The sequence below is a fragment of the Mastigoproctus giganteus genome, chromosome 14, assembly GCF_048544385.1.
Source record: "Mastigoproctus giganteus isolate SK-2022 chromosome 14, ASM4854438v1, whole genome shotgun sequence".
Taxonomy (NCBI): Eukaryota; Metazoa; Arthropoda; class Arachnida; order Uropygi; family Thelyphonidae; genus Mastigoproctus; species Mastigoproctus giganteus.
This window is the reverse complement of record NC_143588.1, coordinates 121,685,872-121,711,821: the sequence shown is the minus strand read 5'-3', so window position 1 is coordinate 121,711,821 and position 25,950 is coordinate 121,685,872. Positions and strand designations below refer to the sequence as shown.

Here is a 25,950-nt window from a genome sequence, read left to right as displayed (position 1 = left end):
CCAAACGCCATACTAGCGATCTGAGCAGGGCACTCTAGGATAGTGGTATGGTCACCGTCCTCCCCACACCTGGTGGGAAAGGGCCGGGTTCGAATCCAGTCGATGATGCAGGAACTTTAGTGGGGTTTCTTCACTCCGTGGCTGAGTTAGTCGGTCTCAGATGTAGATAGCAAGGTTTTTTCTCCCAGAAACTGGAGTTTTTTCGTCCAGAAAACAGGCAAATCGACCAGAGAACGCACGCAATTTACAGACAAAATAAATATATGAAATCATTTCCGGGTGACACTAATATCATAATTTGGTTTTTTTTTGCCCACTTTTAACTTCCCCCTTTCCCTATGCAGCGGACTTGGCAGGGGGAGACGGTCCACCGTCTCACCCTGCCAAGTCCGTTCTTTGCTTGGTGGGGCATGGGCCTGCCTCACTGATTTTGGGGTCATCTACTCTACCGACCCTATACTTCTCTCTCTCACCCCACCAGCCTTCAGTCTCTTCTCTGCCTCTAGCTTTCCAACTAGCGTTCAACCCGTGTCAAAATTATCCTATCCCTGCCCTCAAAATTCTTAATTCTACGCTGTATAACTTAAAACGCCTTTGGCTTGACCCAACCTCTAGCCCCTTTCTTTTATTTTTAGGTCCTACCCACAGAAATCTCAGGAAACTATGTGGCTGGACCTGCCGCAGTACTATTTAAAAGTACTGGTGTACCTGACTTGCTTCCACGGGGCAAAGTGCGGACAACAGTCAGTCCCATCAGGGGCCCAACAGCTAAAAGGGTCAGAAGAACAACGGTACATGGCATTACACTTTACAATATCCATACACTTTTAAATCTCTGGCCTTTACAACGTTGTAACACACGACAATATATACTACGCGGAGATGGGGGGGGGGGAACCCTGGTGCCGTTAGACCCTAAACACACTTTACACTTTACTTACACTTGCGGAAAAGTGGTGTGCTCACTGTTGAAGTGAGCGATTGTGTTTTTCTGTACACTTCGGATTATCGGGTTAATCTACGGATTACCGAGATTGTGTCCATCGAAAGTTGTGTATTTGGAACATAATTTTGTATCGGTTTATTATTTGGTAGGGAACATCTGGCGTTTGAGGAAATAAAGAAGAAGGTTGGTGTGTTACCACGTTGGCTGGTACAAAATGGCCGGCATATGGTAACGATCGTCTGTTCACGACCTCGGATTTCGCGGGTAAACAGTTGGTTGTTGATACTTCAGATTCAGAGAGTTTGTGAGAACAATTTTGTCTTAAAAAGAGTGATTGGATGGTTAAGGTATATTTATTTTTCCCCGAAGAAGGATATAAAATATAAATACAGAAACGTTTTTCTCAATTATAATTTGAGTTATGGTATTTTGTTACAATGGAGAGTAAGGCCCAAGGAGAAAAAAAGGGAGTTAAGAAAAAAAAGGTATTACTGGCCAGGTTTTGGGTTTAAGTTTGGAGAGGTCTCCAAACTTCAACCAAAAAGTTAAAAGCCAGATTGCAGGAGGCCAGATCCTCTCTGATTGAAGACGCAGTCAACGATGAACCTTTTAGTGACCCGCCAATGACCTACGCAGAGAAAGCGAATTGCGGAGAAAACAGAAGGAAGGGGTTAGTTGGACAAAAGCAAAATGGTGTCATATTAAGAGTAGGTGATCACTGAAATTTGCAAAGCAGTCAAGAGGTGAGGAGGGCAGTTGAGAAGATATTTAAAAAGGAGTTCGGGGATATTCAAATTAGGAACTTAAAAACAATTTGAAATAGATAATAGAGAGACGGAAGGTGCAATTAAGATTGTCAACTGGAAATTTTCAAGTAGTGTGGGGTTCAGTGTGACAGGCCAAAGTTAAGGGATCCTACTTTATTAGTATATCGAGGGAATATTTCTCCGATATACCTGGGACGAAATTAGAGAGGATTTATATTGTGAGAGTTTCTGAAGATTGTGGCTTTGAGAAGGAGGAAGTGGATCAAGAGATTACTTACAGATTCCAGACTGGTGATTTGGGTTATTGGGTTTTCCCCAAGATTTCTTAAAGTTATATTAAGTAATTTATGTACTCTTTAAGAAAGGCTGTTGACAATTAGGGCAATTGGCAGAAGACAAGTTGAGGATTTGAGGAGTTAAGTCAGCGATTCCTCGGCGAAGTATGTGATGGCACTGTTCATTGATTTCGAGGGGACATTTGATTCCCTTTGGTGGGAGAGGTTGTGGCATCGTTAGCAAATATGAGATGTCGAGGTCAATTTATTTATTTTTGTAACGTAAAAATATCTGTTAAAACTACGCATCTCAGTTACGAGAAAATGATCCTTAGAGCTCTGTCCACGAGAGAGCCATTGATCCAAAATTATATTTTGGATCAATGGCTCTCTCGTGATCATGAACATTGCCACAAAATAGCAAATGCCGATGCTTTAGTTTTATGTGTCGCGCGTGATTCGAGATCAATTTTAGAGAACGGTGGTAGGGGCATCTTCGAGGATTTAACTTTTTGGGCATCTACAAATAAACTGAGCGTCTCTGTTAAGAAAACCAATAGGAAGGTGTTTCGGAAATCATTTAATTACGATTGGCCCCCACATCTGCATATAAATGTTAGAAACATTTAGGATTAAATATTGATGGGATGGTGAACTCAACTTTACCAATCACTTCGAAGCAGTAGCGAATAAAATGAAAGCATTTGGTGCAGCTGCTCTGATCAGAATTTCAAAACCAGTCTGGGGACTAAAGAAGAGAACGTTGAGACTATTATAAAGCGGTCTTCCTTCCAATAGTGTCATTTGCCGCTGGTAGTTGGTACAGAAGAGTGGACAATGCTAAATTCAGAAATAACTTACAGTCAATCCAAAGAATTATGTTGCTTAACGATCAACAGAGTTCGTGGAACAGTCTCGACCAATGCCCTACGGGTGATTGGAGGAGCACTCTCAGTTGATTGGCATATTGTGTTCACACCCTACAGAATACCCATTTACACATTGGTCAGGCCCGTTTTACAGAAGTTCTGTACTTCGGAGTGAGACTGGTTTTTAACTCATGAGGGCAAATACGCAACAACATCACGTTGCTGCGCAGCCTTGCCACTGCCACTGTCCTCACGACCTCCGCCTGAGCCTCCTTGAACTAGAGCGATGCTACATCGGATGACGTGGGATTTGACCGCTACACGAACTCTTTGCACGGCGACACGCAATTCTTCATCTCGGGGCGTCACCGGGGGGATGGCGGTCAGAAACCACGCACTCTGGCTGAGTGGACACACAGGTTTCACCATCCCACCCCAATCCCTTTTAATCGATCGTTTCTATTCAACGAACTACGTCTGCAGAACTTTAGGGATGTCCTGAGTTCCCGCGTCTTTGGCAACTGAATTAAAAGAATCCGGGTTCGACACCAGCTTAACCGCCTATGGATGTTTGGCAGCACAGTCTGCACATTCGTTTCCAGATATCCCAGTGTGGCTTGGGGACTCCGAAAATGTCCTTTTTAAATTAAAAGCAAAACAGGGTTTGATAGCACTCGTCAAGTTCTAATTAACTCACAAAGAGCGATCACAATTATTGTTTTTCTGTGTTCGATTTGACTTTTTTATATTTGATTTCGTTGTGTTTGACAAACAAGCAACACTAACCCCCCACCCATCTCTGTGGGTTTCGACCCCATTGTGTCTGCAAAGGTGTGGTAGTGGTGGTGGTGTTGTTTAGTTGTGAAACAAACACAAAATTTCATTCAAAAACTCACTTTTATTGTCTCGTGGTTGGCGCCGGGACCTCGGATAAACGAAAAAGGCAAATCCGCCAGGTGATGTCACCGTCAGTGGAAGTTTGCACTCAAGCGAATGTAAATCGCTCCCACGACAAATTTATGACCCGTACGTAATGAAGATTTCTTCCCGGAACTCCGGACTTCTCTAAAAGAAACGCACGCGCTTCCCCCTGCACAAAATACACGCGCACAAACTGGCCGGTTGGTTTCGGCCACGGGTCAGCGCCAGGCAGATAGACACGGGGGATGCTGCCACATTACCCATCACAGCGTGATCCAGTGGGTGACGCAGAAGTTCGACATTGGCCACTTCCGAGACAGAATGCGAAAAAGATCTCCTCCGGAGGCTGAAGGCATTTGAGAAGTCTCTCGCGCGTCCTTGAAGGGGCGGCACTAGAGGATGGAGGGAGGCTTGGACGGAACACAGCGTTCATTCCAAGGTGGAATTCCTCAGAAAAGTAAGGGAGGAGACGCAGAAGTCACTTTAAGAACGCGTCTTCTATTGAAAAGTGGCACGAGGGACGGTTCCTTTCGCCCGACGATAAAAATCCTTCGTTTACGTTTCCACGGAAACCTTGACTGTCGTTTTCTCGTGGCGACGATCGATACATTGTCCCGATGGAACCAATCGCCAGAGAACGTGCGTGGTAGCATCATCATGGTGACACGTTGCTATGGGAACGTTTATTGTTCGAGTGGAATCTTGGGAGTTTCCGCGCGACATCGACGGAGTATCCCGTTTGCGAAGAGGGACGCGATCGACGGTGGACGTGTGAATTCTTCAGAAACATGCGTGCGGGAGAAAAATCCGGCGAAGGATTGACCCTGACTAAACTCGTCGGTGAGTTCTTTTTGTCTGACACTGTACACCCCCATTTCACGAGGAGGACATCGAGGGAGGACCGACGTCGAGCAGCAAAGGACGCTGAAATCCGCAGGCACTTGGAGAGAGGCTAGAGGATGTCGCACACGGAGCAGCGTACCACACGGTTCGGAACTTCGGGTTGACCCCAGGCCATCGGCGGGACGGCTCTTCTCTCTCCTTCTCCGTCCATTTCGGAGTTGCCGTCCTCTTCATCCCCAGACTCGTCCGGAGGCCCTGCTTCGTCTTGGTGGCTCTGAAACCCCATGAAAAGAAATTTATTTAAAAATAAATAAAAGTCATCTGATTGCATCTTCAGATCGAATTTAAATTTAATAAAAATATGCGTTTAAAAGGAGAGACAACTTTTCTTTCTGTTTTCGATTTTCACCGGTCTCCTGCAGTAGTATTTCTATATATATCTTTATTGCAGGCAGTGATTGGTTACATGATTGCCTGATGCAATAATACCCACAACAGCGACAATGCTAGGGGTTTAACATTAAATAACTTATACAGGAAAAATTACTTAAAACATATATTAGCACATAAAACGTATAATTACATATTTTACATATAAAATTAATATTAACATGTGAAATGAAGAAACATGAAAAGCGATGAAAAGAGGATGGCAGTCACTCGGTTGAAGACGAAAGCTGGTCCCTGATGATGCGTCTTCTGTACGATTTGTCCTCGAACTCCTCGTTTCCTCGTTCATTCACTGTTCGATTTTTAAATGAGGGTACTGTTAGGGGGGGGGGAGATATATCTGTTTCAGAAACCTTGCCGTGCTCAATCAACTTCAACTTCTCGAATATAACCGCTACCAATTCCTTAAATGGTGATCTCCAGGTAATTTTCCAGGGGGCAAAGACAACTTAGTCGATTTTAATTCTTCTAAAACTCAGTCCTGTCTTAGATCTCTAAATTCTGCTGTTGGCATTCATGGCGAGCAGACGTGCTTATTACAGCTCTTCGTAGAGACATTAAAGAAGCACAGATAAGAGGGGGATTAAAGCAGGATTAGTGAAGTAGAGCAGGATTTCAAAGGTTTTTAGTATATTGTAAAGTTTATTTTAATAAGTTTTCCTCCGTAATAGTTTGATTTATTTTTTTATATTATAAATATAATTTTTGAAAGTTTCTTTTATTAATAATTAGAAATTTCATAATGGTTATTACAAACAGAAATAGCCGATGGCGATTCCCGGGTGAGTCATGATTTTATCCTTTGCAGAACCTGTAGCATGTATTCCAAGGTCGACTTAGTGGATAATTCTAGCTCACTTGGAGATCCTTGTCCGTTGTAAGGAGTGCAGATCTTAGGTTACAATTCGGTGCATTGCTATACCAATTTGAGTCACTGAAAAACGGATGCTTGCCCCGAGAATAATGTAAGTGGGAGTGCGTCAGGGACTCAAGACTCTAGCAACCTACCAAGTGATGCACTCCCAATTCGGCTCCCAGAATAACCAAGTTCACACTACTATGGTTCAAAAGGACTTAGTTCGATTAGGAGCCTCCACTGTTAGTGAAACGGGAAATTTTTTTGTAATAAAGATAGGTGGACTAGAACCAGGATATGTATTCGTCTGGGTGCAACTATTAAGGATGTCCCCAACAGATTGTCAGACTTTAAGGGGGTTAAAGAGAATATTATTATTCATGTGGGGACTATTGACATTAAGCATACACGATCTGACGATTTGTTAGACAAATACAGGACCATGCTGAAGAAATGTCGCGAGCTAGGCCATAATGTCTATGTGTCTGCAATCCTGCCCAGACACGATAGGAGGGATTATATGTTAAGAGCCTTGTGGATGAACTCAACACTTGAAGGACTCTGGAAGGCTTTTTGGGGTAAATTTCTATCAACATGGCCCACACTTGTAGGTAGAAGGAATTTGTTTTGTAGAGACGGGATACACTTAAACAAAGGTGGTGCAAAAGTTTTTGCCAGTATTATTGAGGATACCTTAAAGGTTCAGGGAAACTGCTAGTTAGGGGGGATGTGGGTAATACTGACACGCGTTTATCTGATAATATTGGTCAATGTAACTCTTGCACATACCTTAAGAGTTCTTATCTGTTACCCCAACTGGACGTATTATCTAGATGTTCTGGGGGCAGAAACATTTCACGTGAGTGGGTAGCTAATATCAGGGAAGAGAGACTAAAAAACATCAACGGTTGTTAAATATACAAGAACAGTAAATCTTAATTGTTTATACAGTAACGTTAGAAGTGTCGTCAATAAAATGAATGATTTCGAACTGCCAGTTAAAACAAGTTGAAAAATGTGTAATTAATGATATTGAAATTTCGCAAGATTATTTAATGAAAAAACTTTCAAGCCTACGGAACCAGTAAGGCTCCTGGTGTTGATGGCATATACCCTATCATCTCAAGGGAGTCGGCAAGTGAGTGCATTGAACCACTGAGGCTAATTATGAGAGCATCACTGGACTCGAGAGTGATTCCGTTGGATTCGAAAAGTGTCAATGTGTCTCCAATACATAAGGGCGGTTCTAAGAGTGAAGTGGGAAATTACCGGTCGGTTAGTCTAACTTCAGTAGTAGGGAAAATCATGGAGGCAATGATCAAGGGTGGAATTCAGAATTGCTTAGATAGTAATGGAATTCTGAAGGGTGCTAACCATGGTTTTTTAAAGTGAAAATCATGTTTAACAAATCTTGTTCGCTATTTTGACAGGGCACTCAAACGCTGGACTTTGGGAATAATTTCGACATTGTTTATTACGATTTCAGCAAAGCATTTGACTCAGTCCCTCACGAGCGGTTACTTTATAAGCTGGAACAGGTTGGAATCACTGGGAAAATCCTTAGATGGATAGCTGGAGCAAATGGAAGGAAATTTCAGGGCAGGAGGCAGAGGTTTGTGATAAATGGTTATTCCCCAGATTGGGTTGAGGTAAGAAGTGGGTTTCCCAAGGATCAGTATTAGGACCACTGTTGTTTTTGATTTTCATAAATGACATCGATGAAGGGACAGAGGGCGTGATGTCTAAATTTGCAGATGGTGTACAGATTAGTTAATGATTTCCGGCAAGCAGAACTTCTTCAGAATGACCTAGATAGACTTCAGAGATGGAGAGAAAAATAGCAGCTATGCTTTAATCCAGCAAAGTGTAAAGTATTGCACCTGGGGAACAGTAACCCCAAAATAACCTATCACTTGGCGGAGTTGAACTAAAGCCAGTAGTGGAGGAAAGGGACTTTGGTATTATGATACAGTAAGACATGAAGTTCTCGGAACATTGTAGACTGGTTGCAAGGAGGTTCCCACATCGGGTGAAAAAGGCCTGGGTTCGAATCCCATCGATGACGCGAGGAATTTTAATGGGTTTTTTACTCTGTGGATGAGTTAGTCGATCTCAGGCGTAGATAGCGCGGTTTTTCCCCCAGAAACCGCAGTTTCTTATCCAGCAAAAAAGAGACAATTCGACCAGAGAACACATGCAATTAAAAGACATAAGACACACAGCACGGCAGAAGAATTTACTTATTCGGATGGCTTAAAAATTAAAGTTTGGTTGCAAGGAGGGCCCATGGTGTCGAATTGATGATTTATCGAACAATTGCTGGTAGGGATAAGGACGTCAACTTCCCATTTTACTGTATAAGGTTACTGTTAGACCACACTTGGAATACTGTGTTCAAGTATGGAGACCGCACCTAAAGAAAGACATCGAGCTTCTTGAAAGGGTGCAAAGACTCGCCTGGTGAGATCGGCAAAAGGGCGTCCTTATGAAGAAAGACTTCGAATATGTGGGTTGCAGAGTTTTGAAACTAGACACCTTAGAGGAGATTTGATTGAGGTGTTTAAGGCTCTGAGAGGCATCAGTAAAATGAATGAGGACAAAATTTTCAAGATTATAAATGATGCTAGAACTAGGGGACATAAATTCAAGTTACGAGGGGGAGAGTTTTTTAGACTGGATTGCAGGAAGTTTTATTTTATCCAGTGAGTTATAAATTATTGAAATAAGTTACCTACGTGGATGGTAGAGGTTGACAGTCTGGGGAAATTCAAAGGTCAGTTGGATAATTACCTACAGGAGGAGGGAAATGCACATGTTGTTCATTTCCTTTTCTCTTATTAATTTTGATTATTATTATATTTTTTTAATTTTCTTCTTATTAATTATTAACTTGTTTTTATTTTTTTATTTTATATTCTGTATTGTTTGTTATTTTATTTTATTATTATTTTTATTTTTTGCTGGTGGAGCAAAAGCCATAGGCTTCCTTGCAGTGTATTAGTATTAGCAATGTGGCCATTGCTAATACTAAAAGAAATTCTTCTGTTTACCTCCGACCACACTGCGATTTCTGGGAAAGATCCGTCCACATGTTCACGATACGACTGACAAGTTTAAAAACATCCCCTTTAATTTTGTCCTATAATTTAGGACCCCCACCCCTTATTAAGTATAAATATGTAAATGTAGCGACGTACCCGGGGGTTCTTCGCCCACTTACCCTTTCCTCCGCGTGGACGGACACGCTGGGATAGTTCGCGAGCCTCCTCGGTTGAGTGCTGGGCAGCATCATCCCGCCCACCGACTGGGGCGACATCTGGGTGGCGTTGAAGGCAGGAGAGATGAAATGGGACACGCGATCCACGATCTCCTGGAACCTGCTCTCCCAGTCGGCTTGCTTCCCGCAGCCTCCATGACCTCCGATTCCTGAAAGAGAGAACGAAGCAATTAAAATTGAAAAAAAGGATAAAAAATACGTTAATTTTTAAAATAGGGTTTGGTCTTAATGATACACAGGAGAGAAAGAGAGAGAGAGAGAGAGCATCATAAATGATTTATTGGCTCTCTTCTTTTAAAAGGACATGCATATTGTTAACAAGGACCTACTAAGAGTTTTGGCCAATCAGAAACGCGTCTTTTGATTTCAATTTTTTATTAGTGGGATAAAAGATTCAACTTCTTCTTCTACAAACACAAATGTTATAATCATCTGATCTTCTTCTTAATGTGAAGGACTATTCATCTCGTCGTCTTCTTCCACAACGTTATATGCAAATGCGATCATCGACATCGGAACTCTTCTCCATTTCTTGCCACTCTTCTGGATGTTGGCAGATGTTAAAAAAGGACCCGAAAGGTCGACTGAACACGGAGCGTAAACATTAACTGAAGTTACCTCTTCAGCAAAATGCTGAACTGTACGGAACTACTTTAGTAATTGTTTGTCTGACTCTGAGCAATGGACTCCCAGGACTCAAGGTGACTGAACTCGTTTCCCGATTTACCACATACACACCTTCATAAAATGTGTCAGCGTTATTGGATGTGGATGCCGATGGGAATGATGTCAACACCACGATCAACATCTTTCCTTCATCCCCGATGAACCCTACCACCCTGTTCTTGTATGTACACAAAATTTGTACACGGAAGAACATGTACGCGTTTTGTACAATTATTTACAGATTTGGAACACTCGAAGTCAACTTAATGACCAGTGCATCTAACTGACATCAAAAAGCCCATTCAAACCTCGAATTTTATCTGATAAACAAGATGGAAGAAACGATTCTCTGACCACGAGCGACTTTGCTAAAGAGTGCTCCGGGTACCCAAAGGTGGGGCAGAATATTTAGAAGTGAATTTGAGAACTTCAGATGAAGGTGGCGCCATTGAAAAAGTTCGAAAAGACTTTCTCAAATTAGTGTGGTGTAAAACTGCGTTTCCGTTGCCTCTGCACTAAAAGGCAACGAGGAAGCCCTCTGCACTTTGAAGTGGGCTTCTGCACAGAAGGTTCAAAGAAGGTGGACTATTGGAAATGAACTTGTAGCTGTTAAAAATTCTAAGAATTATTGTGCAAAGAGGGGTCACTCACCACATAAGTCCACATACACCAGGGAGCTTAAGATGATTGCCAGGGCACCGGGAGGCGGCCACGGGGTGGGTTCTAACATCACAGGCACTATCGGTTTCCGGAGCACATCCGCCAGACTCGCTTCTCTCGAGCACGTTGGGGAGACAGCATAACGTGGGGTGAGGCAGCAAAGAACCACCTGAAAGGGTCAAATGCGGGGTGAGACAGAGCAGCACCAGCTGAAAGAACCAAAACTGCGAGCTAAATATTTTCATGAGATAATTATCGTCTCCCCCGGAAATGCCTACCTTCGCTTTGCTAATTCCCTCGTAGATCCTTCCGTAGAGGGGGTCGCCACCCCCCATTTGACCGACATCCATCCAACAGGGAAACCCCGCCAACTCCAGCCTTTTGCGGAGGCTGAGGACTGCCTCTTGGGCATCCCACTGGTAGCTGATGAAGACAGGGGGCGCTGGCAGCTCAGGTCCTTTGGGAAAGAAAAATATCGAGTTATCAGTTGCACATGCGCAATTAAGTCGTAATCAGAAATGTATGTTTTTGATTCATTCACGGGAACAGAATGCGTTTGATTACGAAAAAATCAAAGGGGCCTGAACGCGAGATTCATCTCTCCATCTATGATGACTTATGACCCACAAACTCACCGACTTCGGCCAGAATTCTCTCGGAAACATCCTGCCTGCCCATCTGCTCCAGGCACGAGGAAAGAAGGTCGATGCAGTAGCGCGTCCGCCCATTACTTTCCAACCAGTCGTGAAGAAGCAGCGTTCCGGGATGGAGTTCGTCTTCGAACCTGCCGATTTCTCGCTCGCTGTAACCTGCAGACGAAACGGACATGAAAACAACGAATTCGACTACCCCCCCCTCCAAATAAAAAAATCTCAGGAAATGCCTTTAAAGTAAACGCTTTCACGGATTCATTTCTTACCCAGTCGTTTCGCCAAGGCGATCCAGTCTCGACCCGTGTTGGCTGACGTCAGCATTTTCGCGGCTCCTTTCAACCATTGCGGTTTGTCTCGACCTCCGTTGTGATGGGTCCAGCACGACTTCACTTCTCCGGCTGGCATCAGCGGGTACTCTTCGGTCCAACGCAGCTTTGCCGAGTGAGGTTGAGGATCGGAGCACGCTGCAACAGTTTAAGGGGAGTTGAATTGATTGAGAAGGTGCTGGTCAGGGTAAAAATCTTTAACAACTATACCTACACAAGCATGCGGCCTACCTCTACTGGGAAGATTCTACGCAAATGATCTCATTCACTACGGGTGCGGTGTGCGCCATTGCAATGCTTTCCCCATCTCTCCCCCAAATGGCTTCTGAATGATTGGCAAAAACTGGACCTCAATAAACTGACCGTCATTTTATTGTCATTTAATCCAGGACCGCCGGAGTCAACAACCAGGTCCGCAGTCGGCAACTCGAGGTTAAAACCACAAAGTGATTTCAACTCAAGGACTTCTGTTGACCCACGCAAATCTCGGGTGAATCTCCATGGAGGAGATTCGGAGAATGCAATTTCTGGTAGCGAGTGACGAGGTTTCTGAAGTCAACCCAACTGTCAACTGCACCCTGCGAAGGGTACGGGGGTGACTTCTGTTACTCAACGGACCTTTTGGAATGAAGTTCGAGTTTAAAATGATCTAGCGATTCCAGAGTGTCAGCGGGTCCTTTCCGAGAGATTGCCAGAGCGTGACCTCGTCGCATGCCAACATGCGTGGTACGGCATGCAAGCGGAAAGCAGTGACGCGTGCTTTGTTTCCGAAAGTGCCCCGTCAGATTCGTCTTCAGTTTAAGACGCTGACTCATGCCAGAAAACATGCGCTGAAGCGGTAGGGGTGGGCGTGCGGCGAGACAGCGAGATCAGCAGCGGGTATTTACCTGTCAGAGCCAAAGACTCGAGTTCTGCAAAGCAAGAAAGAAAAAGGCGTGTCAAAGGGAGCTCGACCTCACAAAATGTATTATTTTAAGAAAGTACAATTTACAAGAAACATCTTACTGGTAACAACTCCCGGCAGAATCAAAAGAGCACCCAAATCTTATTTTAGCGATTAAATCGTAAGGCTCGAAGGTCTTCTTTAAAATTATTATTGAGTATTAAGATAACAGTACCTCGCTTTCTTCTGTTGACCTTAATTACCCCCTCCCCCATTAGATTAAATGGGAAAATGAGACATTGAGACCACCAAATGCAAGTTCTTATGTCATCAGAGAGGACAGTGAGATTATGCGAACAAGGAAACTTGGATTTATTTGACGATTGAGAGTAATGGGCCGAAGGAAGAACCTTGTGAGACTCTACTTTTTATATTTATTAATTTCAGCTTCATAAATTTATGGGGCTTTTTTTTTTTTAAAGTAAACTAAACGCAAACGGTGGATTTAATAGGAAAAGACACCCCGATTTGAACGTGTGGGTTCGTACTGCTTCTGCACTTCCATCACCTGTAATAAAAATACTCGTTTTGCAGCACGTGACGATCAGCATTACGATAACAGATATTCGGCAATTACAGAAAGGGCAAGTACAATATCTTGGAAAATAAATTGGAAAATATTTGCGGATTTATTTGATTACCGCGATAATTAAAAGAGTTTTCAAATTTGACTACTTACCGTCAGGGGGCGCATCCGAAAACTGCTTCTGAGCAAATTCGGTCTTCACTCGTCGGTAGTCGCACTCGACAACCTGCGAAAACACAGAGAACGTGTCAGGACACGCGCAAAGTTCTGCGTAATTAAATGGGCTCTGATGCGGGATGGAAATATCGGGGTCTACATAATAGGAAAAGCATTCAATAACTTTCAGTTGGTTTTCTTTAAATGCTTCTACGTGGGCTTTTAACAACTGCTTTACTGCCAATATTAATTACTAAACGTAAGGGGATCTGGGGATGGGGACCCACTTTATTCGCTGCTCACTTCGTGGTCTACTATAAATTTGATTCATTTAGTCATTTAAAGCAATCACAAAATGTTTTAATTAAAATGTTTTAATTTAATTTTATCGAAATTGATTCCGTTTTAGTTCATTGAAATAAGTTTTTACATTAAGTGGCGCCATCTATTGTACATATTGGAACTTCATATTTGAAACGTGCACAAATTGTGTGGTAAATACAAAACACTAAAATGAAGTGTTAACAGACACGTTATATTGTTTTATTAATGTCTTATTTATTTTATTGCGTAATATAGATTGATAGTTGCGCCTCATTGATTGATAAAAACCTGTAAAACGCTAATAAACAAATAAAAAACAGTGTATTTCCAAAATTATAAAAAGGATAATTGATTTACAGTGAATTACTGTAAATCAATTATCCTTTGATTTACTGTACAGTATTCTTGAATAGGTAGATCGTGGTGCCATCTATTGTAAATATTGTGAATTCCCTATTTGAAATACGTAAAAATTATGTTTTGTAAATAAAAAAATACTAAAATTAAGCGTAATAAATACTTCGCATTGTTTTATTAATGTCGCATTTATTTTATAGCGTAATATAAAATTAATGAATGCGCCGTTGTTGAATGATAACATGTAAAACGCTAATAAACAAATAAAAAACAGTGTATTTCCCAATGAAATAAAAATGATAGTTGCTTTTTTATAGAATAGATGGCGCCACGCGCCACCTATTGTACATATTGTAAATTCCCTATTTGAAATTGGCGAAAATTATGTTTTGCAAATTGAAAACTTCAACATTAAAGAAAATTGGAATTTAGAGAAGAATGGGCGGAGCTACAAATGGAAAACTTGCACAAAAATTTTATGAACGCTCTTTAATAAAATCTTATTTTTAATAGTTGGGTGAGTACACGATTACCATCACAAACCAGAATGCCGTCTGGGGCGCTCAGATCCATTCCGAAACCTGGCTAAAGGAAACAGTCCCCAAAATTTAACAGCGAGAATAGAATAGAATCTTTAAAGCGATCTCTCTTTCAAAATTAGCACATTCTACAAAACGAAAGATAAAAAAGGGAATCAGATCGAATTTATTCATCGACTCCTGGCAAATTGGATAAAATTAGACGCAGTCAGTGCCGCTCCCCTACTTCTATAGGAATCCCGAACACGCATTAATTGTGGCGCGAACCTGGAATTTAAATTGTGTAGTAGAAACTCCAGCGATGTCCCTCCTCATGAAGGCCGTATCATCTCTGTTATTACCGATGACAGATTTAGAGTGCACTAAAGTAGGGTAAGAGATGCGGAGCAGCAAGGGGCGGCTTACCTTTCGTGCCAAACAGTCGTTGAGAGGCAAGAAGTGGAGGCACGAGTTCTCCTGACAGCGGGTGGTCTTGTGGACGTCGCAGTTCTTGTCGCAGGGGCACGGAACGCACAGTTTGAACGATATCCGCTTGTACCAGTTGTCTCGGATGGCCTCCAGCTCCGTCTCCAATAGATGGCGCACCTGTTTGGTTTTCGTGAATCACAATTAAACGAAAGAAAAATCAAAACACAAAATGCAAACGCAAAAATTGAGCGTGCGTACGAATTCCCGTGAAGAGTAAATGAAAGAAATCGATTCCATAGAACCGAGCAAAACTGCAGAAACGGGCAAACATACCTTGGCACACACGTGGGGAGATGGCGATGAAAACTCGACGATGTCTTCCGAGTCGCAGCTGTGCTTCCGCACCACGTAAACCTGAACAAGAAACGGGTAATCGTGAAAATGCACGCGCTTTAAGTGCGCAGAATTCTAAATGATAATAAAAAAAAAAAAAATCTGATAATAATAATAATAATAAAAATAATAATAATAATAATAAACATATGCACTGTTAGAAAGAGGAAATATTTTCATTGTCTAAATAATCTTTCAGATTATCTAAATACACGGTGGAAATTTGTAATATTTTTATTTTTATTTTTATTTTATTTTTTTATATTTGCAGAAACGTACAGTAGAGGGCAGCGCTAGCACTAAAAAAACGAAAATAATTGTGCAAATATTTGAACTGAATGCCCAATTTGGCTGAAACTGCAAACTATTTCTCGGCCGTTTTTTGTTTGAATTAAAGGCGGGAAATAAAATTGGTATGAAAACGTCGCATTAAGCTCCGTCTGTCGCCAAATGGCGCGACCGTGAGAGAAAACAGGACACACCTTTTGATGTTATTTTCTTTGACATGAAAGCGGCCTATGACAAAATAGACATAACAGCTCTAATCACCATTCTCCAGCATTACTTCAACATCACTGGAAGGACTCTCAGTATCATTAAATCAATCCTCGAGCATAGACATCTCATCATTTCACATCGCAGATTTCGCACAACTTGCATTACTAATAGGGGCGTCCCACAAGGGGGAGTCCTATCACCAACCCTATTTGCCGCAGCGCTGGAGCCCTTCCTGGCATCCCAAACTGACTTCCAATCATACGCTTATGACCTGAAACTTTATATCACATCTTCTTAGCACTACCTTGCAGGCAAATAAAACCTCCAACAATATTTGGCTTCCATCAGACTACAGATTAATCCAGCAAAGACAGCTCAAATGTCCTTCACCCGGAAGAAATCACGCAATGACATTAATCTTACCATCAACGGATCACCCATTCAGAAAGTTAAAACACACATGGATCTCGGATTAGTATGGGATGAGGGGCTGACATTCCAGGCTCACCTCCTGAACACAAAAACCCAAATGTACTCCGCTATGTGTGCGATCCGCCAGGAACTAACGGGAATTCATGACGCCGACCTGGTAAAGAAATATGTTGTCCGATTTATCTATCCCATACCTTTCTATGCCGCAACCATTCGGTCCTCTGCTCCCACAACAAGTTCCTTCAACAAGTTCCTCAGCCTGGAATACTGGCTCCTGAAATGGCTTAACTGGCGGAATGGGAACCAATACACCATTTCTAGGGCCCAACTCTATCATAAATCTCAAAGTCGTACCATGGAAACAAAACAGATTGTGTACAGATTTTGGCAGCAAACCTTCTTACACTTGCCAGACTAATCACAGGACGACTCGACGCCCCTGACATCACTGACCTCATTAAAACTCCGCGCATTGCTGGAAGAAATCAAGTGGACCCAAGGCTCCCACTCAGAATCAGTTTCAACAACCTGAAAGGCTTGAGACGCATGTTCCCAGGAAACACGGTGATTCGATCAACAATCTAGCCATCGACTTGGATAAATTCTGCGAGCAGCATACATACAGACGCCAGAAACTAACTGACACATATACAAACTTACACATATGAGAGGCCCCCACAGGGAAAATTGTCACAACAATGCATCTCATGACAAGATGAATGAAAATAAAATAAAATGAAGCCGTCACTGGTCCCCTCTCTTGGCATCTATTACTCCAGAGTCGCCTATCTGTGAGCACTAGGACAGTCAAAATTGAAGAGAAGAGATAACTCATCTCAGATGACCAGGAAAAAGCCGCAGCTTTCTGTAATCACTTTATCTGAAGTGTGAATAACCTTTTTAAAGACCAAATTGACTCTAGAGATAATGCAACGAGAGAATCTGTCAAGCACTCAGTGAGGAGCTCGTTTTTTCTCGCTCCGCTCTCAGATCAAGAGATTTCAGAAGCAGGACATCAATTAAAAGAAAAGGAAGCCCCTGGCTTTGATGAAATATCTCCTGCTCTGCTGAAAAATCTCCTTAACTCAATTTTAACACCACTGAAGTATATTTACAATCTTTCCTTTCAGTCTGCTAAATTCACGTCTCAATTCAAAGAAACAGTCGTTTCTTTGAATTGAGATGTTCCTGTTCCTGTTCCTAAGGGGAAAAATTATTGTAACTCTATCAACAATTTTCGTCCAATAGCTCTACTCTCAATTTTTTGCAAAATTATTCGAAAAAATTCTTCACGGCAGACTCATGGGCTTCCTGGAAGTCAATCAGCTTATCCATCAACAACAGTACGCTTATCGTTCAAAAAGATCCACTGACCTGGCAATTGTTTACTTCTGCTCTAGGATCACGGACTGTCTTGAAAGGGTCACTATGCAATAGCACTGTTTGTAAACCTATCAAAAGCTTTTGACTACATAAATCATAAAATCCTATTCAACAATCTTGGCTTGAGAGGAATAATTAACCTTCTCCTTGAAGACTACCTTACTGATAGGCCATTTGTCGTTAAACAAACCAGTCTTTTTCAGACATTTCTTATTTCTCCAGGGGAGTACCTCAAGGCTCACTTCTCGGACCTATCCTACTTGTTCTTTACATTAATGAATTTCTCTCTCATCTTCCATCTTCCCACCTAGTAGCGTATGCCGATGACATTTCCATTCTAATCACTGATAAAGACCCTAACCAGCTTCAATGCACGATCTCTGCCCTGCTCTCTGAAGTGCATACTTGGCTTCAAAAGAATCAGCTGATACTAAACCCAGAAAAATCCAAATTATGGTGTTTAGGACGAAAAATAAACCATTAAATATTGATTTCGAAATAACATCCAAAGGAAAACAACTGGAAGGGGTGAATGATACCAAGTTTCTAAGAATCTGGCTAGATGACAAGCTGAGTTGGGATAAACAAATGATCACCTTACGAAAGAAGACTTCGTCACTAGCAGAAACACTCGCCCGAGCCTCTGCCTGGGTACCTCCTTCCCTTCTCAGACTAGTATTCCTTTCCTTAATACAGCCTCACTTCACATGTGGAATCATCTCATGGGGTACGACCAGTCAATATAACCTTACGAGAATCAATTCAATTGTCAATCGATGTGTTCGTTCAATTTTGGGCCTTCCCTGGAATGCATCGGTGACTTCGAGATATAAGGAAGCGAGACTCTTAAGCATCTACCAACTGATACAAAAAGCTGAGGCGGTCTTTGTCTACAATGCTTTCAAAACACCAAACATTCCTCCTCTCTTTAGATCCTTTTTTATAACAATAGAAGAAGAAGGAATAAGATATAATTTAAGAAATGAAGCGAACCTGAAGGTTCCGCTTTTTAGAAAAGCCATAGGCCAGAAAAATATAAAATACAGAGGCGCAAAAACCTGGAATAATCTTCCTGAAAACATCAAAAATGCCATTTCACTAAACAAGTTCAAGAAGCTCCTGACTGAACACATCACCAGGGATGTCTGATCTAAATCACCTTCCACTCAACTCCTGAACTTTCCACAATGCATACCAGTTTGGAAATTATGTAAACGAGTTGAAGGAACAGTTGTCAAAAAGCTTGTAACCAATTATTTCATCATAATTTCTTTCATACTTGTTATTGTAAAAGTGTTCACGATGTAATTATAAGTACTGTTGTTCACCACGCGACATGTGTGGTTGGTTTACGAAGTCTCTGTAATGGAATGTAGAAATATGTCCGATTCGTGATGTAGCTGTTAAATAACACCAGTGTAATTTCATGTCTGGTTTTATTGTTATCTCTTTCAAAGGAAACACCCTCTAAAAAGCCTCTGGCTTATGTGTTCTTCCTCCCTCCCTTCTTGCTGTTATCTCCCAACAATTGTAACACAAAATAGGGATAAATAAATTATCAAATATCAACAACCGGCGAAGGACTGCCTCAATCCTTATATTTTTGTAATTTACAGCACTTTTGATATAATAATATCCTTTAATTTGTGATTCTTCGGTATTGCACAACTTTCAAATGCGTAAAATAATAAACACTGTAACCTTCCAGGTTAAGCATACGTGTGCTCCACGTAACCGCAGGACACATGTCACCGCCTTAACCTCAACCTGAACCTCGATGTAAATATCACCCCCCCCCCCTCTCGCTTACTACTGTCCAGGGCTCGACTCGTGAGCAGAGCAATAAACAGATTTAATAAATAAATAAATAAAACATTCTGCGTACCTGAATGCGCGCGTAGGAAAGCGGGTAACTCTTCAAGACGATTTCGTGGTTATAGTCGACGTAAATCCTGCCTTCCCCGTGGCACACTTGCGGACTCCTCCTCCAGCTGTGCTTCCCGGACCAGCGGCAGATCCGCGCCAGAAGGCGAGTGAAGAGCCCCACTGAAGAACGAACAAAAGCGCTTTAAAAACCCCACAAAATGAAAATCTTTCAAATCAGAAGATCTTCCGAGCGCATGCGCCCCTGTAAGTGAGCGCAAAAGTTATCTTTTCAATTTGAACAAAATTGGAACCGCCGCCCGACCTCGCGTGACCTTAAATCACATTAAGACGCAAACGTGCGCGCGCGTGAACTTGCCTGGAAGCAGAGGGACGAACTCGACGACCAGCACAAGGCATTTGCACAACGAATCCGGACAGAGAGTGCAATCTTGCTCAGATTCCGTCAGCCAAGGAACGAAGTGAGGCTTCGTCGAGCCCTCTGGATACTCCACTTGCTCCTGAGGGGCAGAGGGAGAGTAAACGTCCTTTTAAGAAAATATTACTTTGAATAGTACGGAACATAAAAGATCTTATAAACTACAAAAAAGAGAATTCATTTTTAGTTTTACTATAAAACTCATCCACCTTGTTTTCATTAACAAAGGCAGCGGTTCTCTTCAAATATTGACGTTTAAGATGATTTGTCCTCAATTCACTGATGGATTTTGTTCCCCCCAAAAGGCTAGGGTGGACACTTAAAATGAATATGGGATAAAAGTATCGATTTTACCTTGCACTACAGAACATGGCAATTTACAATCGAAATTATTTCTTGTCTTTCAGAGTGTGGATACCAAAAACCTTCCACCACTCCTTGTAATTGTTAGAATTGAAATCTTCACCAGATTTGTAAGCCAAATTCCCGATGAGAGATTTCTCTACACACTCCAACAATTTTATATTATTTTTTCCACACGTTTGTGGCATACTCCAAAACTGGATAAACGCGAGCACGTCATCATCATCAGCCATTTTGAATCCACTGCAGGATGGATGAAGGCCTCTCCAGCAACTTTCCAGCTTCAGTTTTGTGCAATGGCCATCCATTTACTACCCACGAACTCGTGAATTTCATCTGTCGATCTCCATTGTTGACTTCACGTTTCCTTTTCCTTTCCTCTTGGGTACCATTCTGTTATTTTCATAGTCCATCTTTCCTCATGTCTTCGAGCGCATCTTGCTCTACGCAGCACGTAGTTTAAGCCAATTTTGGAATGCGAGGGCCAAGAAAATTAAAGCAGACTCTTTTAAGCAATTTGGAGTTATTTTAATGGGATCAGGGGTTTAAGAACTATTGCTGGTTCTTAGCACCCACCCCTAAATCCAAAATTTTATATATTCTTTTAACAAGTGGGCATCCCAATGTAACAACTGATATTTGATGATAATCCAATAGCAGTTGTTTAGACAATATTACGTAGCAATTCTTGCAAATAGCCGTTGAGATGCAATCCAGATTGGTACCACAGTTCACTGGTTCCCCCCCTTCCCTCACTTTTCCTTTTATTTCTATCCCTCCTGATCAGTTGAAAATTACAAGGACATAATTCTTCACTATGACTATCAGGAAATGGCACAAATTCTGCTTCACTAATTAATGTAATTCTAAGAGGGAATACTCACCCTTTTCGAATGGGGCAAATTCCTCCCACTGAAATCGTCACGACTTTGAAAAATCAAAACAAATTCTCTTAAACATCAAAATAAATACTCACCCAATAAATATCTGTAACAATTAGAAAGTCATTGGACAGGTTTCTGCAAGACCTTCGTGTAAGGGGAGGAATATTGCCATGGAAGGTGCGAAAGTTAAAAGTAATTCCTCCATGTATCTATCTATCTAAAACCTTAAGTACTTTAAAAAGTGCTTGTTCGTCACTGAAATAAGTCCAGAGGTCAAAGAAGCAAACTGCATTTCAAACTGCGAGAATTACGAGTGTTGATAACAGTGGTTACAGGAAGGACCCGTATTCAGACGCGAGCAGACAAATAACAACACGGGGTGATGAACGACATCGTTGATTGGTGAGAGGCACAGATCCGTGACTGCTCCCCGAATTTCATGCATCCTATGTCGAACCCCACATTGCGACTAACAAAGGGCACCACTAACAGACGAACGGACTGTTGGCTATTCACCATCCATCGCTGTTACAGACGCCTCTTCCTTCATAGCATCATCTTCAGATTGCAGAAGAGGTCTAGTTACGATTTGCATAAAGAATTGGTGTCTGAGCTCCTCAGGGAAAAGATTTCGGTGTCCCTTCCCCTAGTGAGCGCAAAATTCAACGATCAGTTATAGATATTCTTGCCCCCCACTCCAAACTCGAGTTCACCAAAAGCAAATCGAGTTGGGCTTGCTTTGAGAAAAGATTCTCGAACTTTCCATGCATAAAGCTTCCAGCTGGGCCGATTTCAATGACGAGTGGAGCAACGATAAATGTTGTGCCAAGTCGAAGCATAATTTTAAAAAATGAATTTGGAAGTACGTTAGAAGACAGAGAGAGAGAAAAAAAAACAACACCTTGGTTATATCAATCTCAGAAACGATGTCCGCAGCATCCAGAATCCTCAGAAGTGCCATCTTGTGGTGGAAGGCATTAGGCCACAGCTTCTCCAGGAAGTTTCCGTGGACGATTCCGTTGACGATGGGCTGGCCCTCGGAGTCCGCTTGCACCTCCGTGTCCGTGGTGTTGTCGCTGACACGGTGCATTTTCTGCAGCGGGGAAAGGAAAGAAAACGCAGTTGTCACAGTGGGCACACTCGAATGAGAATCACTAAACAGTAGGGGAGGGGAGAAGCGGGAAGATGCTTACCCTCTGCCCATACACATCGAACAGCCTATAAATGTAGTCGATAAACCACTGGGGTTTCAGCACCACCTCTGCGCACCTTTCCGCCTCTCTCTCGTCCACGATCTCTGATCCGAGGTGCCAGATCTTCCCTTGGTGGTGATAAAAGTGGATCATCGAGCGGAACTCCTCTTCGGATTCGATTCCCTCGAGACGAGCCACCTCGGAAAGCTGGAACAGTTGGGGAAAAAAATCAAATCTTTTAAAGAGTCCTTAAAAGGTGCAATCCATCCTTTGGTGATGGGGAAGAAATCTCTTGTTTGATTCCTCTACAAGCACGTGACAAGGCGTAGGGGTAAAAGATATGTTCTCACCTTGTTTATGTCCGCCTGGAAGACCTCCCTTTCCAGCAGTCTCTCCAGGGCCCGCTCGAAGGCGATCCATTTCAGCGGGATCTCCATTCCCACGTGCGGCTGCTGGATTGCCACATCTTCCAGGTGTCTTCTCAGTTCACGGACAGCGGCCTCGTCACCCGCATTGGCGTCGCTCCCGATGGCGAAGTAGGATGGAAGCACGTGCTGATAGTAGGGTTTGTTCTGCAGACTTTCTTTGATTCTGTTGAATTTGTGCTCGACCTGCAACGAACAAATGACCTCCCTTTACTTATCTCACTTCGGGATGAAAAACTAAAACAACAATGCCTTTTTCTTACCAATTTGTGTCCTCGTCAGCAGAAGCCATTTGAAACTCACCATTGTCTTCGTGACCTCGGGATCGGGGTCCAGGGGCTCCTTGAACGTGCCCACGATCACAACAGTGGGGTAGAGGGTGCAACCTGGAACGCTGACGTGTCCGGACGGTTTCCCTACGTCGTCATCGCTGTTCGTGTGTGACACTATGGTGTGGATGACGGACAGCCACAGGTGGAGGAAACACAAGGCGGACAGGCGACCTCGCGACGGCAGCTCCATCTGCAATCAGAAAACGTCGTTAGAAACACGAATGGTGTTAATTTTTAATGCGGAGTTAAAGCGGAAAATGTGCGCACTCACCCCAATGCATCCTGGGCCCAGAGGCAGCGGCGCGTCAAGGTCGCCGTTCAGGTCAAACACCAAAACGTAGATGGCTTGCGGTGACAGAAACAGCTGCGGAAAGAAAAGACATTTAAGGAAAATTATGCGAAAACAAAAACACCATTGGTAGGAAGGTTTCGATTTATCGCGACAGATGGCACTTGTGCGAAAGTGCAGCAGGAGAAGGAGAAGACAAGACTCACCTGGTGCAGGATGAAGAACTTCGGATGCCCGTTGAAGTTCCACAAGCTGAAGGTCACCGTGGACTTCCCGGAGTCCCCCTTTTCGCTGTCCCTCTTTTCCCAGTCCTGGCTGCTTTCCGCTTCCCGGAGCATCGCCTCCACCAGCTCCACCACCCGCTGCGGAAGGTCCTCGGGAATTTCATCGTTCTTTGAAGGCTTTGCATCGTTCTGCAAGAAGAGAAATGGTTTTTTGGGATGAAAATCCAACCCGAATTCAAAGTAATTTTGGCGCAGTTTCAGGCCACCATAGCTAGCTGATTTCCCCTACCCTAAGAATCACACTTACCACGTTCTTATTGGGCCCACTTTCCTGCTCCTTGCCGTTTGCCCTGGTCGCAGGGGCAATTTTGGAGATGCTGGACTGCAGCCGGAAGGCACTTCTGACCAGTGGCGTCCTCTTGCGCTCTTCCTGTTTCTTTTTCTTCTGCACCATCAACTCTCGGACCACATTCGTTGCAATGGCGTAGAAGTAATCCTCCTCCGTCCCCTCACCTGCCCAATGCACAAAACTCTCTCTTAATTCTAAAATGAGGCAAAATAAGTGACATTTCATTGAGCAACTTCAAAAGAACATTTGTTTAGACAACCCTTGCATTTTTAAGAACGACCTTCCAGCTGTTGATTTCTTATTTAAGAGCCGCTTCCATTAAATTTCAGACACCGTAAAATACTTCTTTGGCTGGCGCACGCATTACGGCACGCGGGTTAAAAATACGAATGAAAAAATCGATAAAACGAGCCAAGGACGCGGCTTTGTTTCATAGTTACCTAAGGCGTACGAATCTTCATTGTCCGTCTTGTTATGCACGCTTCCACCAGATGTCAGCACCTTCCAGGGTTCTCCTTGAGCATCGCGATTGTTTTGGCACAAGCACGTGACGATAATGTCATCGATTTGTTCGTCGTCCGCCGTTTCGCTGGAAACAAAAGAAAGCGTTGGTCACACGTTGCCTTGACACGCGCCCTGTTGGATTTATGTCTACAATGGCAATTCCTCCCCCCACACACACCTCAGTTGTAGAGGTAGAAATGGGTGGAGGGCGAAGCCCTGAATGTGTCAATGCCAAAATACGGAGACCCAAAAAAAGCGGAGTTGGATGATTCAATGGAACAAAAAACAAAACAATTAAAATTACATAAAACATTTTTTTAAATCTTGTATTATAAAAATAAGAGGACCAAAGAATACTTTTACACCCACAAGCAAACACTCCTGGCACCCAGTAAGACAATTCGCCATTACAGGGACAGTGCCCAGAGGATAACAGACAACACGATTTTTAAAGAAAACCAGAGAGCCTTCTACAGGAAAATCGGGCAAGGTGAGGAGGGCAACGAACCCACCATCAAGGAATTCTGGGGTAACCTGTGGAGCAGCCCAGTTAGCCATACCGACCGAGTCCCCCTGGATAGATCTGGAAAGGAAGAAAACCAAAAACATACAAGAGATGACAGAATGGGAGATTCAGGAGGTCGAAGTACAGAAATCGATCAGGAATTCCCACAACTGGCGAACCCCAGGAATAGATAACGTCCACAACTACTAGTACAAGAAGTTCACTTGCACCACAGGCACACAGTAGAGCTCTTCATCCAGATAATAACGCACTACGACACAATCCCAGAGTCTTTGACTCAAGGAATCACCTACTGGAACGCCAAGGACAAAGACACCACAAACCCGGCAAAGTACAGACCATCACCTGTCTCCCAGCAATGTAAAAGTTCCTAACCAGCTAACCAAGAAGATATCAGATCACTTGGAGAACCAAAACATCATTACCGAGTAGCAAAAGCGATGTAAACAGATGAGCAAAGGATGCAAGGAGCAATTGACCACTGGAAGCAAGGAGCAATTGACTATTGACGCGACCGTTATGGAGCAAGCCTACAAGAAGTACCACAAACTGTACACGGTCTACATCGACTACCGCAAGGCCTTCGACTCCGTGCCCCATAGCTGGCTGATAGAGACACTGAAGATCTACAAAGTCAACCCGACTGGGACACACCTCCTGGAAGTAACCATAGCATAATGGAGGACCACCATCAAGGTCGTGAACATCAAGACGAAACCAATACCCATCAAAAGAGGAATGCTGCAGGGAGATTCTCTGAGCCCATTATAGTTTTATCTAGCACTCAACCCACTGTCCACCATGCTCAATAAAAGAATGTATATATCATATACCCTAAGAGAACGAAGGAATAACCTCTACACCTGATGTACGTGGATGAAATCAAACTCTATGCCGCAACTGAGAATCAATCAATACAGCTACTCAGGATCACCGAAGTGTTCAGCACTGCCATCAGAAATTTGGCCCAGCCAAATTCAAGACCGATGAATTGCATCATGGACATCGAGTAGGACGAAACTACCAGCTGAAGAACACAAAAGAAAATAAAGCCATGACAGAACATAAAGAGATTCATGGCTCGCCTGACT

General features: G+C 42.9%; 1 protein-coding gene across 2 annotated transcripts in view; it reads right to left on the bottom strand.

Annotated features, from left to right (window-relative positions):
- Positions 1-3,791: 3,791 nt before the first annotated feature.
- LOC150075697 (uncharacterized) overlaps positions 3,792-25,950 on the bottom strand; it is a 77,140-nt gene continuing 54,981 nt past the window's right edge. For both annotated transcript variants that reach the window (XM_090388236.1, XM_090388237.1), the window contains exons 5-23: positions 24,270-24,418; positions 23,788-23,993; positions 23,463-23,669; positions 23,239-23,331; positions 22,939-23,157; positions 22,561-22,821; positions 22,211-22,417; positions 21,919-22,110; positions 19,711-19,852; positions 19,354-19,514; positions 15,096-15,176; positions 14,760-14,939; positions 13,132-13,204; positions 11,450-11,647; positions 11,166-11,339; positions 10,809-10,987; positions 10,522-10,699; positions 9,148-9,353; positions 3,792-4,895 (exon numbers count right to left, since the gene is read on the bottom strand). In XM_090388236.1, coding sequence (XP_090244362.1) covers positions 4,731-4,895; positions 9,148-9,353; positions 10,522-10,699; positions 10,809-10,987; positions 11,166-11,339; positions 11,450-11,647; positions 13,132-13,204; positions 14,760-14,939; positions 15,096-15,176; positions 19,354-19,514; positions 19,711-19,852; positions 21,919-22,110; positions 22,211-22,417; positions 22,561-22,821; positions 22,939-23,157; positions 23,239-23,331; positions 23,463-23,669; positions 23,788-23,993; positions 24,270-24,418 — 3,271 coding nt within the window. In that variant the 3' untranslated portion in view covers positions 3,792-4,730. The remainder of the gene's footprint in view (positions 4,896-9,147; positions 9,354-10,521; positions 10,700-10,808; positions 10,988-11,165; positions 11,340-11,449; positions 11,648-13,131; positions 13,205-14,759; positions 14,940-15,095; positions 15,177-19,353; positions 19,515-19,710; positions 19,853-21,918; positions 22,111-22,210; positions 22,418-22,560; positions 22,822-22,938; positions 23,158-23,238; positions 23,332-23,462; positions 23,670-23,787; positions 23,994-24,269; positions 24,419-25,950) is intronic.